At 40.9% G+C, this 20,138-nt stretch overlaps 1 protein-coding gene across 2 annotated transcripts in view; it reads right to left on the reverse strand.

The window, feature by feature from the left end:
• The window catches only part of hm13 (histocompatibility (minor) 13), a 72,176-nt gene that overhangs the window by 21,134 nt on the left and 30,904 nt on the right, over positions 1–20,138 (reverse strand). For both annotated transcript variants that reach the window (XM_048549780.2, XM_048549778.2), the window contains exons 9-11: positions 12,490–12,526; positions 11,737–11,839; positions 8,693–8,778 (exon numbers count right to left, since the gene is read on the reverse strand). In XM_048549780.2, the coding sequence (XP_048405737.1) occupies positions 8,693–8,778; positions 11,737–11,839; positions 12,490–12,526 (226 nt within the window). The remainder of the gene's footprint in view (positions 1–8,692; positions 8,779–11,736; positions 11,840–12,489; positions 12,527–20,138) is intronic.

Here is a 20,138-nt window from a genome sequence, read left to right on the forward strand (position 1 = left end):
TGCAAGCAAACTACTTGGTTCTCACTTTTAAACCATGACTACAGAGTTTCTGGGTCAGTGATGCAGACTCCTGCTGACTTATAAACCCTGACTGTGATTTCAATTTCTCTCTTCCAAAGCAGAAAAAATATTTTGCTCAGCTGTTGCAATGCAGTTTGAGAACCAAAACAAAAGTGCCTTCTTGTTTTACATCTGCAAACAGCTGTATATTGAATTCCAGGTATTCACTACAGGATCAGAATATGGTTGCCTTCAGTGTGTGACTGTGTCTGTGGATTAATTAAACATCAAAGCAAAAAGCAGGTGCTCATTTGGCGTTAGAGCGCCTCGATTCCCTGGGAACACAAGAGTACAAATTTCTCCATGCAGCTGGCCTACTGAGTACTAATGATCAACAATCTAAGGAATTCTTTGCTGCTGTGGCCTTTCACATTATGTTAGACTGGCTCAATAGGCTATTAACTCTTACAGATTCACCCAGAGAATGATCTTCTCCTCTAAGTACCAAATGTCCTTTAAATCATATTACTTTATTTTTGTGGTACCGACTCACTGGAATATAAACTTCAAAAGGGAACAAGTAGCTCACAAAAGTGATTTTCATTCACACAAAGCCGTTACTGTATGTGCCAGCAATATGACCATGAGGATCCTGGCACCCAGATTGCTGAAATTTTTGTTTGGCATCTAAATGACCACACTTCCTGTGGACAAACTGCTGTAAGCTGATTAAGGTCAGGCAGGCAGAGAGGGAGCGGATGACCATTAGCCAGTCTAGAAAGTCCAGGCCAGTTCAGCAGAGTGCAGCAATCCCATTACACTCACGAGCCAGTTTTCCACTTTGATGGCCACCATGGCCCCAAGTTCAGAGACATGTAGCAAGGGGAAGCTTGCACTATAACAAGTGGGTCAGCTGTACAAGTCTCAGGGTGGGGAGGGGAGACAGTAATTCCAGAGTAAGGAAAGGTGGAACATTCAACCCTGGCACCAGGGAGGCAATGCCATAGACCAACTGCAGGAATTTTTTTTTGGGGGGGGGGGGGGTGTGGGGAAAGAAAGTGGGAGGAGGAAAAATCCAGAAGTCTTGGCCCACACTGGCAAACTGACATTGGTAGAAAGGAGGAACAAGGTTGAGAAAGTGGAATTATGGGACCTTGGCAAAAGATTGAAAAGGAGGATCTCTGAGGCAGTAATGTCAGAATTGCTCCCATATGATGTTCTCGCATGCATAGAAACTCAGGAGATTGAGCAAATGAACATATGGTTGCTAAAATGGTTCAGGAGACCACTTTAAATTGCTAGGATACTGGGATCTGTAGAAAGAGGGTGGATCACACCGTTGCAGGAATGTCCAACATTCAGGACTATGGGTCTAGTACTAGAAAGTGGGACTAGTGTAGATTTAGCATAATTTTGGTGGTACAGACTTGATGGGCCAAAGGGCTTCTTCTGTGTTGTATGTTTGTACGACTGGGACTAATATCTTTGTGGGCAGACTAGCTAGTACTTTTGTTGAAGGGTTAAAATAGGTTATCGGGGTGGGATCTCAAAAAGGGAATTCAGATAATATTGAAAAAAATGCTGGTTATGGGAAATGAAAAAGTTTTAAAATCAAAACCTGGAATTAATCTGGGTCAAATGATAGCAAGCACTAAAAAAGCAGAATTAAAAGCACTTCATCAGCAAGTACAAAGAATTCCACCAAGATAGGTGAACGACAGGACGCAACAGTGGCTCAGTGGGGTGCACTGCTGCTTCACAGTGCCAGGGACCCAAGTTGATACCACACTCAGGTGACTGTCCGTGTGGAATTTGCACATTCTCCTGTGCCTGAGAGAGTTTCCTCTGGGTGCTCTGGTTTCCTCCCACAGTCCAAAGATGTGCAAGTTAGGTGGATTGGCCATGCTAAATTTCCCACAGAGTTCAAGGATGGGTAGATTAGGTGGGATATAGGGAGGGGGGAAATGGATCTGGGTGACATGGTCTGAGGGTTGGTGTGGGCTTGTCAAGCCGAAGGGCAGGTTTCCACACTGTAGGGGTTCTATGATAGATATCTATCTATGATAGTACAAGAAGTAAAAGGGTAGGATTTAATTGTCATAACGGATATATGGTGACCAAGACAAGGAATGGACAATGAAAGAATACCTGACATTCAGGGGACATTGACATAAAAGGAAAAGGAGATGGGATACTAGTGATAATTAGAGACAGAATCAGTGTATTAGTGACAGAGGATCTCTGATCAGATCAGGAGGATTATAGAATCAGCTTCACTAGAGTTAAGAAATAACAAGGAGCAGCAAACATTAATTTATAGGCCTAACAGTAGGTTACTGTGTAGATCAGAATATCAGAGGTACACGTAGCAAAGGGACTGTAGTAATCATAGGTGACTGGAATTGACAAAATGGGCAAGTCTAAGGAGGACCAATGCCTTTCCTGGAATGTGGCTGTGACAGCTTTCAGGACCAAATGTTTCAGAACCAAAACGAGGCACAGGCTATTTTACAAACAGTATTATGCAATGACAATGCTAATTAATAATCTTGTTGCAAATGATCATTGAGGGAATGGTGACCATAGTATGACAGAACTTTCCATCAAAACGATGTGTGTCAATCTGACGCTCTATCTTAAATCTAAACAAGGGCAGTTATGAAGGCATGAGGAGGATGCTAGCTGTAATGGATGGTAAAAATACATTAAGGTTTGGCTGGCTTTTTTCTAAAAGAATTAATGCTTGGTTTTCAAAAATATACATTATTTTAAGGTAAAAATACCCAACAGGAAAAGTGCATGCGCCATGGTTAACAAACAAAGTTAAAGATTATTCAAAGAAGCTTATGTAATTCTGTCAAAAAAAGGAAGTTGCTTGAAGATTGAAAAATTTGAGCTCAGCAAAGGAAGGCCAAAAACCTGATAAAAGTGTAGGACTTGAATGTAAAACAGCAAGACAAGAAAGATTGTAGAAGCTTCCATAGGCACATAGGAGGAACAAATTAGCAAAGACAAATATGGGCACATTAAAAGCAGAAATAGGACCATTTGTAATAGGAAACATAGAAGTGGCAGAGAAACTAAAGTACTTGGCATCTGACAGAGGAAGATTCAAAAGTCTCTTTGAAATAACTAAGAGTCTAGTGAGGGTGGAGAACCAAAAAGAAATTATTATTAACAAGTAACATTGGAGAAATCAACAAGGCTGCAAACTGAGAGATCTTCGGACTTACTGACCTCTACTATAAAAGACATGTCTGCTAGATATTTAGAAATTAATTGCCTAATTGCAGAGTGTCGACATGCATTTATGAAGGGTAAATTATGTTCGCCAAACCTGAGCTTTCTTTTTGAGGAGTTACTAGTAGAGTCAATAAGGCAGAACCAATGGATTTGGTATATTCGAATTTGCAGAAGGCTTTTGATACAGTCCCCCACAGGAGGTTAGAAAACAAAACCAAAGCATATGGATTGGAGGTATTATACTAGTGTACAATGATGGTTACTTAATAATGATAAATTGCCATAGTCCCAGAGGACCAGAGGCTGTTCTCTCGTTAGAGATGACGGGTGGAGAGTTTAACCAGAGGGTCACCATATCTTAGGTACAGGATGAAGTTGAGAAGGTGGGACCTTCATGGTGACCTCAGCCAGCGTGGGAATTGTGCCCGTGCTGTTGGCATCAGTGCATGGCAAACCAGCCATCCAGCCAACTGCGCTAACTGACCCGTGCATTGATTAATAGGTGGAAAATAAGATTAGATATATATGGGTCATTTTCAAAGGTTGTGACCAGTTGGGTACTGCAAAGATCAGTGCTTGGGCCCCAGTGTATCAGTGATTTGGACGTAGGGGCCAGTTGTAATAGTTCCAAGTTTGTAGCTGATACAGAACTTGATGACAATCAGAATGAGGAAGATGCAAAGACTTCAAAGTCAAGTGGGCAAAGAGCACGATAGACGGAAGTGAAGGTGGATAAGTGCGAGGTAATTGACTTTGGTAGGAGAGACAAAGTTACAAAGTCTTTCTTAAATGGTGAGAGATTGGAAAGTGCTTAAATCTAAAGGGTTCCAGTTGTCCTTGTTCTGAAAGCGTGCAGGTTCAGCAAGCAATTTAGAAGGTAAACTGAATGTTAGCCTGTACTTGAATCCTGTTAAGATAAAGGAGCAAAGAAATCTTGCTTCAATCAAATAAAATACTGGAGACCAACTGGAGTACCATATGCAGTTCTGGTCCACTTTTCTAAGGAATGATATACTTTTTGGAAAAAGAGTGCAGTGGGGATTTACCAGGCTGATTTGTGGTGTGGTAGGACTGCCCTACTAGGTGCTCTTGAGGATGCTGAGCCTGCATTTGGAGGGCACCTGATGATGACATGATAGAAATGGTGTGCAGGGATAGCAGGAAAAGACAGGAGATTGGCACGAGGTAACAGAACCAGTGCAGAAACAGTGGGCCGAATGGCTTTCTTCCGTTCCGTAACAGTTCTATGATTCTCTATTCTTTGTTTCGAAGAATGAGAGATGATCTCAGCCACTTAAATACTTAAAAGGGACAGACATAATGGATACAGAAAAGATCTTTCCCCTTGCTGTAGATTCTAGAGCTAGGAGAACAGTTTCTGAATAAGGGCAAAGCATTTAAAAGGCCAAGATGAAGAGAAACCTCTTCACTCAGGTGGTGGGGAGTCTTTGGAATTCTTTATATAATACAGCTCAGGTTGTTGAATATATCCAAGTCAGAGACTGGGTTTTGGAATTACCGATAACATCATTTAAACACGACTTCCCTGCTTTTGTAACCTATGCCTTGATTGATAAAAGCAAAAACCCAATATGCCATTTTCATCACCCTACTAACATGGCCATGGCACAGAATATTCAAGGAATATAGAATGAGCACAAGATAACTGCACTGAGATGGATAATCAGGTGGAAGGTGGAGCAGACTTGAGAAATTACTTGAGAAGGGATATACTAGCACTGGGGGGGTGGTGAAGAGGAGATTCACTTGGTTGATTCCAGAGTTGAGAGGGTTGGATTATGAGGAGAAACTGAGATTATACTCATTGGAATTCAGAAGAATGAGGGAAGATCTTATAGAAACATAAGATTATGAAGGGAGTAGATAAGGTGGAGGCAATGAAGTTGTTTCTGCTAGCAGGTGAAACTAGGACTAGGGGTCATAGCCTCAAAATAAAGGGAAGCAGATGTAGGTCTGAGATCAGGAGGAACTTCTCCACCCAAAAGGTTGTGAATCTGTGGAATTCCCTGCCCAGTGAAACGGTTGAAGCTACCTCGCTGAATGTGTTTAAGGCAAGGCTAGATAAATTTTTGAACAGTAAAGGAATTAAGGGTTATGGTGAGCAGGTGGATAAGTGGAGCTGAGTCTCAAAAAGATCATCCATGATCTTATTAAATGGTGGGGCAGGCTCAAGGGGCCAGATGCCCTACTCCTGCTCCTAGTTCTCATGTACTTACGTAAGTAGTCTACTCCTACTCCTATGTAAATTGCAGAGGCAACTCTCACCACCGAAACATGTGCTAATTCTGGACATAGTGGAGAAAACACACAGTGCCCCGACAAGTTACAAGACTCAAGGTTAGAATTCTTCATTTTGGTGCGAGCGGCCACCAGATTTTAAATTCTCAATAGAACAAGGTTAACTTGAAATGAGTCAGCATGCAGGTACAGCAAATACTCAGGAAGACAAATGGAATCTTGGTCTTTATTGCAGAGGGATCTAAGTAGGGGCATCTTGCTACAAACATAAAAGGTATTGGTGGGACTGCACTTGGAGTACAGTGTGCAGATGTGGTCATCTTCCCCAAGAAAGGAAGAAGGCTGAGCAGGGTGACCCTGTGTTTAAGTTTTGAAGAATGAGACGTGACCATATTGGAACACCAGATTCTGAAGGGGCTTGAGAGGGTGGACTTTGACAGGATGTTCTCTCTCCTGGGTAATATAAGATGAAGGGCAGAGTTTTAAAATAAAGGCTTGTCTCAATCATAGTTGAGGACGAGGATTTTCTTCCGAGAGTCATTACTCCATGGAATTCTCTTCTTCAGACAGACATGTCATTAAATATATTCAGGCAGTTGAGTGCGAGACATTTTTAAATCAATAGGGAATCAAAAAGTTACAGGAGCAACAGGAACGTGGAAGGAAGGAAAGTCTATGGCAAAGACAAAAAAAAAGTATTTTCTATTCTAAATGTTTTCCATCTGTTTGTTTTTAAAAACAAAAAAATGCACAAAAATCTGGTACCTGGATTGAAGCATTAAACACGTTGCCACACGGAGACCTGCCACTGATTCTGCTTCTTACAACTTCACACTGGCTTGAGAGCTAGTCAGGAGTCTAATCTCAGAAAAAGCATTACTGCAGAAAAACACTATCGGCTGGGCACACAGAGTCTGTGGTGAGCTCTGCAAGGCAACAAATTTGATGATATTTCAGTATAAGCAGCCCATATTTTTAAAACCATTAAAAGTTGAGAAAGACATACAGCAAGCAATTTGAGAAGAAAGTACTCCTCTGCTTTGTCTGATCTCACACACGCAGGCTGAAGTTGAACCATTTTAATCTTGGGAATTTAGCATTTTACAAATGTAGCCTGTTTCATGTGCCAGGTGTGCAGAAAACTCATTGGTGATCATTAAACGTTTTATATGCACACCACCTTGCTGCTTTTTTTATTGGCAGGGAAGTAAATCATGGCAGAGCTAAATGGATGGCATTAGATGGACAAAAAATACAGCAATTCAGCATGCTTTTAGTGTGATTTTGCCTAGAAACAGTAGCATATCTAAGCAGAGCAGAACAAATTCAGTGTATTTAACGTAAGTAGCAATATATCCCACCCTCTCCATTGCCAGATTGTTCACCACATTATCACAGTTAGATTTGTCAAAGAGGGTCAACATCTCCTCAGTAACTTCACCAACCAACACAACACAGTTATCCTGCTCGTTGTTCAAAAATTGAAAGAAAACCCAATATTCTACATTGGGACAGCCTCAGTTTAATGAATGAATGCCTCCAGGTAGGACATGGAGGCTGATGCCCTTAATCAATGCTGCACTTTATAATGCTCCTTTGCCTCCCTCAAATACAGCCCACCCAAATAATTTTAATAAACAGACCAAAATAGATACTCTTGATCCAGAGATTAAGTTGCATGCGAGTACCCTTTGGTCAACTTCTCAAATGCCAAGGCCTGGAATGAAACAATTAAATAAAGAAGCTGCAACAATACCAATATTCCACTAGTTATGTTTTAGAAGTACAGGAGTGACAATTACTTACCAGTGCCACTTATCGTCCTTTCTACTCAATTATGAATATTGGCACTTGTCAATGACAAGGAGCTAAAGTGCTGCATTTCCCCCTTGAACTGTCCTTTAAGTCATCTGGAACAGGTTCAGCATTCATTGGTTGGCCATTTGACTGAAGAGGAGATCCCAGTTAGGCCTGACTCAATCTTCATCCAGCACACTACACCTCAAGCAATTTTAAGTGAAATAGGATTGATAGTGGAATCCCTGGATGTCTCCAACCCAAACCTCAAAACTTCAGGAGGGTCTAAGGTCATTCCTGTCATGTTAAAAACCTAAAATTTGAATATGAAGCAGCAACCCTAGTTTGTTTAGGTAACACCTCAGCAACTGCATATGGTTCACTGGATTGCTGAAGAAGTATTACTTATCAAGTTTAGTATTGCACAACTTTGTTCCAATGTTTGATGCATGGAGATATGCTCTATTAAACAATGCAGACTGCCCCAAACAGAGGCAAAGATATCATACATTTGGCTTCAGATCTGCCAAAAGAAACCACCTGGTCCAATTTTTGGTTTAACAACATAATGGACCCAAAGGCCTCCTTCTGTGATATATATGTCTATGAATGTATCAGAAGTATCTGCTTTATGGTACAAGATTGGCTCAGAGGATATTCTGTACAGAGCCATAGTTCACAAAGGATTGTTGCCAAATCTCTTCATTAGAGAGGGACAATTAGTTCTGTATCATTTGAGGTAATCACTCCACAAGCATGAGTTAAGACGAAGAGTCAGTACTCCATGAACTATCACAGCTGGTGTGGGGATAGAATCCGTGTTGTTGACTTTATTTGGCACCAAGCTCTAGTCATTTAGCTAACTGAACTGATCAATCCCCTCATTACAGGATAATGCTTTTGCAAAAGCTCCATAAATGAAGTGATTTAAGTAAAATCCATTTTGTCATGATTCTACCATGACAGTTTGTAAATTATTTGCATTGACAGACAGGATAGTCACTCAGAAGCATTAAGTAGTAAGGGTATTTAAGTAAATTTCGACAGGGAGTGCGAAATTCAAATATGCATCAAAATCTGCAGCTACACTGCTTTGAAACTCTTAATATTCTTTACATCTGTGATAAAATTCTGGGTATCGTCCACAAATGAAAGTGAAATATGCTACAGTTTTAGTAAAACAGAAGTAAGTTTTCCATTTGTACATAACACAATCGTGCCTTGTGTGCATACAATATCAAAATGTTGTGTCACACAGAAATCAAAACCAACTAGTTTTGCTCAAGAGAATGCAGGAAAGCGCAGAAATGAAATGTGGACATTTAGTGCACACCAGACACCAATCTGTGAATACTGCATTACTTAGCTACTACAGTACAATGCAAGTTCTTACCTGAACATTTCAGTAAGTTCTCCCTTAACCAGAGCAACAGTGACTGGGAATCCAATGCAGGCAGGTACCAGGTACAGTAGAGCAGGCTGATAAGTAAAAGCAAAAAAGAAAATATTATATCCTTTATGTCAATTATTTAAACCAAACAGGAACACATACAAAATAAAGTGCTCTTTAGTGAGGTCTACTTTGTTGCATTACGAGTGGGGTTCGCACAAATATTTTTAAACCAATTCAGATTCAGTCACATTTCTTGATGACAGCAGTTCATTTTCCTAGAAAGCAGGTCTTGCAAAACAAAACTGCACAACATTTATTGACACTTGGGATTTTATCCCTCGCTATTGCTTCCTGCGTGCAGTTGAAGGAGTTTGGCTCAACGTGATACTGCTTCTCAAACAAAACAAAAAAAAACTTTCTATTAGGACAGAGACGCTTAAAGTCAATTTTTCACTAGATAAATTCTTAAGCAATTTCTAGGTAGCAAACAGGTACTGAAATTAAAAACTGCTTCTCCCATAGTAGGAAAGAGATCACTCTTATGACCAAAAAATTAGGTGCAAAAAAATGTGCACCAACTGTCTGGGATATATACAGAAGAGGTGTTAGAAGACTACTATCGTGTTATTAACAAGACAAGAGATGAAATAGCATTTAAACAAGCATACTTAAAGATAAAATTGTTGCATAACTGTTAGCCTACACAGTAGCAATCTGTAAAAAAATGCAACAAATACATAATTTCCAAAGAATAACTTGAGCAGTCAACATTCTGTGGCATGCTGCCCATTTACAAACATAGAAGATCTTTACTACTTAAATGGCTCAACAGGATATTGAAACAGTGAAAACCCACTTGTTTAAAATGACTAAGTACACTAAAAATGACATCTTAATCTGTAAATAATCATGGTTTTGTCATTTCATTAGCCCAGTTAGTTTCTTGCTTGCTCTCACACAATTTAATTAGCGAGTTGAGAAGATTTGTAGCTCAGGTTGAGGTTCTGGATGTGAGTTTGCTAGCTGAGCTGGAAGGTTAGTTTTCAGACGTTTCGTCACCATTCTAGGTAATATCATCATCAGTGAGCCTCCGACGAAGCACTGGTGTTATGTCCCACTTTCTATTTATCTGTTTAGGTTTCCTTGGGTTGGTAATGTCACTTTGTGCAAAGAACAGGAAATGACATCACCAACCCAAGGAAACCTAAACAGAAATAGAAAGCGGGACATAACACCAGTGCTTCGTCGGAGGCTCACTGATGATGTTACCTAGAATGGTGACGAAACGTCTGAAAACTAACCTTCCAGCTCAGCGAGCAAACTCATATCCAGAACAATTTAATTAATTAAATGTCACCCCCAACCCAACAATATGTTGCAGTTTTGGTCCAATTTTCAGGCCAAAAAAACTAAAACAAAAATGTTCTTAAAGTGGGAATAAACTGTATACCCAAGGTTTTGCCCTTAAAGATCTTTTAAAACTAAGTATCCCAGAAGTGATTTTAAAGTTTATTTTTTAGCCTTCTCTTAGATTGGACAGAGTGATATTACAAAGAAGTCAGAAAATTTCAGAAACACTCAGAATCTGGTATAGATTTAGAGTAATTCGGTGTGTGCAAACTGTATAGGCTAAAAGGGCCTCTTCTGTACTGTATGGTTGTAGAATTTGTAAAAGGATAAAACCAAGATGTCAGACTTAGACCCTACAACTGATTTTTCAGAAGAGTCGCCAAAGAATCCAAGTTTCAGCAAGAAGTTTGCAATGACAACATAGAGTTAGTTAATGAAGGCACTAAATTAATAGCAAAAATATGAACAGACACCATAATTTATCTAAATGACTCATGGAATTACAGCAAAGATTTAAGTGGAGAGAGATTGTTTTCACAGGACCAACATGACAGAGGTTGCTTAGGAGGTACACATGCTTTCTACCAGATAGCACAAGGTTGCAGAAAATTTGAACAATGGGAAGTAAACACATCTGGTTTCATACTGCCAACAGGTAAAACAAAATAATTAAAACTATCCAAGGGAAGGAAGAATCGACATATGCAAAAAACTAGTCCATCGGATAAACAGGGCTTGGCAAATGCATGTCTTCTATTCTTTCTGGCAGCATGCAAGATACAGATACAGTTACAGTTACACAGCACGGAAACGGACCCTTCAGCCCAACTCATCCATGCTAACCAGGTTTCCTAAACTGAACTAGTACCATTTGCCTGTGTTTGGCCAATATCAACCCTTCCCGTTCAAATACCAGCTCAAATTTTTAACGTTCCAACTGTCCTCACTTCTACCACTTCTTGTGGCAACTTGTTCCATATACACACACACACACACACACACACACACACACCATCTGAATGAAACAGGCCCTTTTAAATCTTTCCCTTCTCACCTATGTTCCCTAGTTTGAGACTACACTAATCTCGGGAAAACACTCTTGTTATTCATCTTGTCTATGTCCCTCATGACTTTATAAACCTCTACAAGTTTACCCCTCAGCCTCCAACAATCCAGGGGGAAAAATGTCAGTCTATCCAGCCTTTCCTTATAACTAAACCCTTCAGCCTCAGTAACTTCCTTGTAAATGTTCTAAATGCTGCTAAGAATATCAATGCACTTCAAAAATTGTGATACAGGCTCACTTGAACACCTAACAAGAAAGTAACATGGAAAACAAATTTTATATCTTGAATCCAGATTGACAACCGTGTACAAAAAAAAATGAAACCCATGAAGTGGAAACATGAATCCAAAATGGGAATATTGTTTATTATAGTTGTTCGCAACTTTTACACTCCATCTAATAACATTAGCCGAGAAAGACCGATAACTCGAGTAGCAAGATTTCAAATAAAATCAGCACTGACACACTGTAACAAGATGTGTTAGTGATATTTCATAGGATGAGTATAAAAGTCAAAGCAAAGCTAACAATACAGCAACCAACACAGGATTCAAAAATTTGTAAACAACTGAGATTATGCAACTAGAATCGAAAGGTATAAAACAAAAGGCCATTAAGCACATCTCACCTGAGCATGCTTGAAAGTGTGCATCACATAAATGGTAAGGCCAAGACCAAAGACATAAGCGAAGAAGCTGGTATAGAAGTATGTTCGGCTGTTCTTCTTCAAACTGGGCCAGAAGGACCGGGTGGAGGACCGACAAAACAAAAAGATTAGCAAATCCTGCAAGGTATACAGCGGGTATTCAGCAGCATGTTGACCTCACAACACACAATTAGTACGAAATTCTCATTGGCAAACTAGTAGACAGCCTGTAAGCATAAAATAAAGAATAAGCCACATTTAAAAATGTATGGTGGCACAATGGTGAGCACTCCTGCCTCAGTGGTAGGGACCCAGGTTCGATTCCAGCCTTGGGTGACTGTGCAAACTTCATACATTCTCCCCATGTCTGCGTGAGATTCCTCTTAAAGTCAAAAGATTTGCAGGTTAAGACTTTCCCCATAGTGTCCAGGGATGTGTTGGCTAGGTCGATTAGCCCACAAACATACACACAAACTCCTAAACACTCATTCTCTCTCTACAGTTGCAGTGAAAACACTACTACTTTTGGTAATTTCTACTTCTTTTAAACCTAAACTCTTTCCTTCTTGCTTCACTACTTTATGTGTATGGTAACTGACAGAGTAGCTCAGTTTTATGAAGATTAACAAATTGAATCCAACATTAACTAAAATTAGGGCAGATCTCTTCCATTCTGAATGGAAGGGAATTTCGACCATATTCCATTCTGTTTATTCAAGCACTTGCACAGCTTACCTCACATCAAAACGAAGTAGCAGAGCAATGAAGATGCCTAAGGTTAAGAAAAACAACAGTTAGATTCTGCTCACAAAGTAGAATTGAGATGTGATTAAAGTTAACTTCAAACTTGGAAAGAACTTTACATTAAAGGGTTACCAAATACTTGATCCATCTACAGCAGGCTTAAATACGCAAGACACTTCAGATACACGAGTGCTCAAGTGGCTAGAGCAGCGTCTCATTATCCCCAACAAGTGGACTTGAAGTTAGTTAGGCATATAATTTTCCTTGGGCTCAACTTCTTGCATATTTGGGGACACATTTGACTTTAAATGAATTAGAGGCTTCCTGCTACCTCCCACTAGAGGCAATTCTTCATCCTTCAGCCAAAAGGGTGCACACAACTGCAGAGAACATTTCAAATAAGAGCAATCCCCCCAGCAACCGATGCATCCTTGTAACCTCTATGGGAATCACTGAACAAGATCAGGGGAAGGAAAAATGGGATCATTTTCCCAGCTCCACACTCAAGTACAATACTACTACTGTACTACCGTGGCCCCAGTGGAATAGAAAATTGCTTTTCTATGGCTCACAGCACTACAGTCTAACAGGTCCTTGCAACTTAATTATTAGCTTCTATCTTAAAAAGTTTATCTCACACCTTCAAAGATCATCTGTCTTTACATAACTAAGTCCATGATTTTAATCTCCACTGTACCGAGTGGAGAAACTGGTATCTGGTGACTTCTGACTTTATCCACCTTAGTCCAACACAGGCAGCTCCACATCGTGGCTACCATCAACACCACAAACTGCTGGCTCAGAGTGGACAGGAACTCCAAGATCTCACGTATTGATGCTGACATCAAGTTTCAGCAGAGATGATCCCAAAAGAACTACAGATCACGAATACACAAGTCAACCACTTCACCTGACGAAGCGGCAGCGCTTCAAGAACTTGTGATTTCAAATAAATCTGTTGGACTATAACCTGGTGTCATGTGACTTCTGACTTTGTCATATTTATGTTCTAGAGTTCTGTTACATCCATGAATGGTAGTTCTCAAGGATGGAGGAGCTCAGTAAATTAAAAACAACAATGTTTACCCATTTACAACCATCTTCAGCCAGAAGTGCCAGGTAGATGATTCAACTTTGCTTCCTCCTGAAATCCCCAGTATCACAGATTCCAGTCTTCAGCCAGTTTGATTTATCTCACATCCAAGGAGAAAAGTTGAAGGCACCAGACACTGCAAAAACAAATGGGCCCTGACAACATGCCAACATTAGCACCCAAGATGTGTGCTCCAGAATCAGCCGTGCCCCTTTGATGAGCTGTACCAGTACAACAACATTCGTATCCACTCCGTAATGGGAACACTGCCCAGGTGTGCCCTGTGCACAAAAACCTAAAATGTTTGCCACCAGTAAAGTGAAGCAAGATGCCATTGACAGTACTATCAAGTAACTCATACACAGCGATAACCTGCTCACTGAATTTGAGCTTGAGTTCCCCTGGAGCCTCAGCTCCTGAACTTATTACAGCCTAAGACCAAACACGGAGCTGAAGTCTACAGGTAAGGCAAGATGAGTAACTGCCCTTGACTTCAAGACACATTTAACACCGTGTAATATCAAGGAGCCCCAGAAAAACTCTTCAGATACTGAAACAATCAGTGTTCATGCGAGGCAACAGCTGGACACTGACTGACTGAGAAGTAGAAGGTAACATGTGTGTTGTTACAGAAGTGCCAGGCAACGACCATGCTCGAGAATTTAAACAATCACTCTCTATCAATGGCATTATCATCCCTAAATCCCCCACTTCCAGCATCCAGGGGTTAACTGTTGGCTAGAAACTGGCTACTTTAAAAAACAGCTTCACTCACTGATTTGGTACCACCAGCTAAGCTAGCATTTCATTGCCAATCCTTATTGCCTGAGCAAGAGGGACAGTAAGCTTGCTTCTTGAACTGAAGTCAAATGGGGAAGTAGTAGGTATACCCACAGTCTGATGGGTTACTCACAAATAACAATGAAAGGATGACTGTATAGCTGCAAGTCAGGAAGTGAGAGGCTTGAAGGAGAACCTACAACAGGTGGCAGCATACACTTATATCTGCCGCCATTGCCCTTCTAGGTGGGAGAGGTTGTGGGTTTGGAAAGTGCTGTCCAAAACCAAAGATTGGTAATTTATTGAAGTGCATCATGCAGATGGCATAATCTGCTTCCACTACACCCACGGTGGAGTGAATGAATGAGAAAACTGGTGGATAGGGTGCCAATCTAGTGGCCTGCTTTATCTTGGATGATGCAGAACTTCTCAAATGTTCTTGGAGATAAACGGAGTCAGGAGTTTAATGGAATATTCGCTACTTGCCTGGATGGATGCCGTTCCAGCAACACTCAAGAAGCTTGACGCTATCGAGATCAAAGCAGTCTGCTTGAACAGTACCCTAATCTAAGCCTTTAATATTGACACCCTCCATCAGGGACACAGTTCACATTGTTAGCACCATCTAGAAAATACAATGCAGCAACTCAAAAGTTCCTTTGATAGCACTTGCATACACATGCCCTGCTCTACTGAGGAGGGTAACAGATCACAGAAACACCAACCAAGGATTGTTTCAGGCCACGCACCAACTTGACATGGAACATCACTGTTTGCTCACTGTCATTGGGTCAAAATCCTGGAGCTCACTTCCCAACATTATGTAACCACAACAGATGGACTACAGCAATTCAAGAAGGTGTCTCACCATCGCATAGTCAAAGGCAATTAGGAATGAACAATACATGATCACCCAGTCAGTGACACCCACATCCTGTGAAAGAATGCAAGAAAAAGAGTCCTGTACATGAGATAATGCAACAATTCTATTATGTATTCATTTTCTGGGCATGAATGATGTCCATTTTGATGTGGACATTTGCATTCCCAAATATACTCACTACCGGCCTCCAACAAGTCCAAGTTATTGTTGCATTTTTATCAGCAAAGATTACGAGTCACAAAGTCTTCTATCAGCTCCACTCTTAGCTACTTCAACACCATTAAGTCCAGTTACCAATTCCCATTTTTTTGAAGTTTTGTACACAATCATATACATAAAATTTAACTGGCAACCGTTTCCCCCACTTGGACATTCGGACCAAACCACAATGCCTCCTCAGTTTCTACTGCATTTCCAGGTTATCACACAGATAGATAGGGTGGTAAAGAAAGCGCATGGCATGCTTGACTTTATTGATTAGGGAACTGAGCACAAGAATCAAGATGTCACGTTACAGCTCTAAGACCTTGGTTAGGCCACTTAGAGTACTGCATTCAATTCTAGGTGCCACATGACAGGAAGGATGTGGGGGCTCTGGAGAGGGTGCAGAAGAGGTTTAACAGGATACTGCCTGGATTAAAGGGTATGAGCTCAGGTTGTTTTCTCTGGAGTGATGGAGGCTGAGGGGTGACTTGATAGAAGTCTACAACATTATGAGATACATAGATGGGGTTGATGGCAACAATATTTCTCCAGCCCCAAGAGTTGAAATGTCTAATCCTAGGAGGCATGCTTTTAAGGCGGTAAAACGAAGTTCAAAGGAGATGTGAGGGGCAAGATTTTGTTTTAAAAACAGTGGTAGGAGTCTGGAATGAGTTGCCAGTGTTGGTGGTGGAGGAGATAGATACGATACGGGCATTTAAGGGACTTGTAGAGAAGCACATGAATCTGCAAGGAATGGAGGGATACAGACACAGGGCAGGCAGACTCAATTAGCTTGATTTGATGTGCGGCACAACATTATGGGCTGCACCGTGCTATGTTCTATCATTTGCAAATCTGATGACCTTGCACATTTTCTGAATCAGTACATCTGTGGAAATTAGAAAAAATGGCAGTCCCAGCATTAAGCCTCAAGGTATCACTTCTTCTCATCACTCAATGTCTCCTCCGCCAGCCCCCCTTTCAGCTGCTTCATCAATAGCCTTCCCTTCATTATAAAAGTTAGAAGAAGTGGGGATGCTCAGTCCCATTTGCAATTCCTCAGATATTGAATCAGTTCATGCCTAAAGTCAGCAAGACCTAAAATATTCAGGTTTGGGCTGGCCAGTGACAAATCACATTCATGACACACAAGTGGCAGGCAAACGTTCATCTCCAAAGAGAGGGCAAATCTCACTATCATATCCTGTCCTTCAATGGCATCACCCATTATTGAATACCCCACTAACATCATCCTAGGGGTTACCATTGACTAGAAACAGAAGTAGACTCGCCTTACATATAGTATCAGAGATAATGGGAACTGCAGATGCTGGAGAATTCCAAGATAATAAAATGTGAGGCTGGATGAACACAGCAGGCCAAGCAGCATCTCAGGAGCACAAAAGCTGACGTTTCGGGCCTAGACCCTTCATCAGAGAGCTCTCTGGTGAAGGGTCTAGGCCCGAAACGTCAGCTTTTGTGCTCCTGAGATGCTGCTTGGCCTGCTGTGTTCATCCAGCCTCACATTTTATTATCGCCTTATATATACACTGTAGCTACAACAGCAGGTCAGAGGTCAGGAATATTACAGCAAATAACTCGCCTCCTGACTTCCCAATGTCTGCTCACTATCCACATGTGACAGGTCAGGCTTGTGAGGGAATACTCGCCATTTGCAAATGCAGTTCCAGCAATCGGAAGTTTAAGACACCTCAGTATGAAGCAGCCCATTCAATGGCACTGTGTTCACTTCTTCACAACTGGCACAGCAGCAGCAGAGCATACCATCTACAAGGTGTATTGAAGTAATTTGCCAAGGCTCCATAAATAGCACCCTTCAAAACAATGACCACTGCAATCTAGAAAGACAAGTGCTGCAAATGCACAGAAACACCATCTGCAAGTTACTCTTCAAGCCACTCAACAGCCCATTTTTGAAATACACCGCCATTCTGTCAGTGTCACTGGGTTAAAAAACTGGAATTCCCTACTGGCACTGGAAATAAACTGTGGCACAAGACAGAGGCTTAACAACAGCCCAGGTGATTAATTTTTTCCACTCTAAAAGTAGCCAGGCCAAAGAGAAATTCTAACTTCAGTTTACAACCAATTGGAAACATCCTCACACATCGAACATGGTTCCAGAACAATGGGATCAAATGAAATCAGTTGTACTAGATTTTTATGCCCAGATTGAGCATCATTAACACCAGGTCCAGCTGGAGGAAAATAATGCTCAAGTGTAACCTCTTGAACCAAATTAGGAAACTTCAATTCCTGCCAGCACAGCACTGGATTGCAAGTCAAGAAGGCAGCATTTCAACACCCACCATTGATATGCAAAGGAGGATCCATTTTAGATAAAAGGACATGTCTGAGGGTTCCAACAGTGTCTGACAATCATGAAATGCAATGATTTTCTTTTGAAGGCATCTAGGCTAATAGACTAGACAGTGGTTAAAATAACAAAATCCACTCTGTTAAGGGGATAGTATTACTCTTAAGGATGATAATGAAATGCAAAGCCAAAACGAACATTATTCACAATTCCTTAACTGTGAAGCTAATATTCTACAGGATACACCCCAGTATCCTGCTGCAGAATCCATACGTGAATCAGCATTAATAGGAAAGCTGTAACCAAGAAATGAGAAACAAACCTTGTGCGGCTTCAATTGTTAAAACCGGCCGTCACAGGTCCATCAAGATACATCACATTTTGAGTCCAAATGTCATAACAATGAGGTACAGCAATGGCAGACGGAGGAGGGATATAAACGGTAGATCTTGCATTCCAAATCCTACTGCTGTGAGAAATTCTACCTATATACCTCAAGATTTCTGGGTCAAGAATTGGCCTGTTGAGTCACCTGAAGACCTGATGCAGAAAATTGTGGTCTAAGCAGATGTCACCCTCAATGGGTAGCTGCAGTAATCAATACAGGCATTGACTCAACAGGCTTGACCAAGACCAGCTTCGAAACTGTCAATAATATAACTTCCATAGCTACATAAAAGTAAAACTCTGGATTGCTGTTAAGGAGGAATACTTTTGTTTTAATTAATTCTTTCTCCTTGTAGTTATAACATAATCGGGCAGTATGCAAATAATTGTCCAATTCCCTGACAAAGTTTCCGTTGCAACAATTAACTATGATTGGAAACAGCACTTCGTGAACAGCAGTTTGTTTTTCAATCATCTGCATCCACACAGATTTCCAGGTAGGCAGTGAGTAATTAGAAGCAACACAGCTCCAGAGACAACACAATGAATGATTCATGTGCAAGGTTAAATACAGGCAGCCAATTACTTTAACTCAAATCACAACAAATGTTTTTTGGCAGCAAGTCGTGAAACGTGGAAATAGATCACAATTAATGTATCACTTGGAGGAGAAACACATGCCTGCAGCTTGTTTGATCAATGACATTTTTGGTCCACACTCTAAACTCCATTCCCTAACTTCAGACTCCATCCCTCGCCCTGGCAACAGTCTGGGATTAAGCCAGTCTGTTTACAATACTGTAGCTGATTCCAAGTTGAGCTTCAGACCCCCTGCACATGTCATCAATTACAACACTTATTTTCCAACATTAGAACATCATCCAACTTCCACTCCAATTTCAACTCAGCTGCTAAAAAAAATCTTCGTTTATGACTTTGTTACCTCTAGAGTCAAACTACTTAAACACGCGCTTTGGCAGTCTCCTAAACTCCTAAGCAAACCTGATATCAAAACAAAACTTTGCTCCAGATTACTAACTTGCAGCAAGCCTTCTTTCCCCATCACCCCTCAAACCATCTGAGGGAAAAGAGCAGTATACCAGCAATGTCAGTGGACTGGTAATCCAGAGACACAGGCTAAAGCTCTGGAGCCACGGACTCCACAGTACTGAATTGAATGTCATCTCAGCAAATGGTTTCAACTAGTGAAATCTGGAATTGAATGTTAGTCTCAGTGTTAGAGATCACAATACTATCATAAAAATTTCACCTGGTTCACTAATGTTCACTGAAGCAAACGTGCCTTCCCTTTTCAGTCTGGCTTAGGTGCAACTCCAGACCGACAGCAACACGGTCAACTCTTTACATGTCCAGTGAAATGGCCAAGCAAACCATTCAGTTAAGGATAATTAGGAATGGCCAAGAGATGTTGGCCTTGTAAGCAAAACCCACAAAGAATTTTTTAAAATCCTACACAAAGTAAAATAATTCCATAGCTTTAAGGCCTATACAAAGCATTAGATCAAGGGCCTTAGAAAACAGATTGAAGAAATAAAGTAGATTTCCACATCCTGACATCAGCAATCACTCCCCCGGCCCTGCCAGTGGGCCATCGTATTACCTGACCGGTGTTGCAATATCTACCAGGGAGTTACCTAAAAAGCCACTGATATCAGCAAGAATTTAAAGTTTTGGCAAAGGCCTGTAACTCGGATTGTGGAGGAGGGTGCTGACTTGTTAGCTGAGCTGGCTTGTTTTCGTTCAGATGTTTTGTCACCATGTTAGATGACATCATCAGTGGAGCCTCCAATGAAGCGATGTTACTCTATGCCACATGGAATTTATACTGTCAGGTCCATTATGGTGAATACTGTCATTTCTGGTTTTGTTCTGCATGGGTTTATATGTGGGGTCCAATTGTATATGTTTGTTAATTGAAGTATGGGTGGAGAACC

Source organism: Stegostoma tigrinum, chromosome 19, assembly GCF_030684315.1.
Source record: "Stegostoma tigrinum isolate sSteTig4 chromosome 19, sSteTig4.hap1, whole genome shotgun sequence".
NCBI lineage: Eukaryota > Metazoa > Chordata > Chondrichthyes > Orectolobiformes > Stegostomatidae > Stegostoma > Stegostoma tigrinum.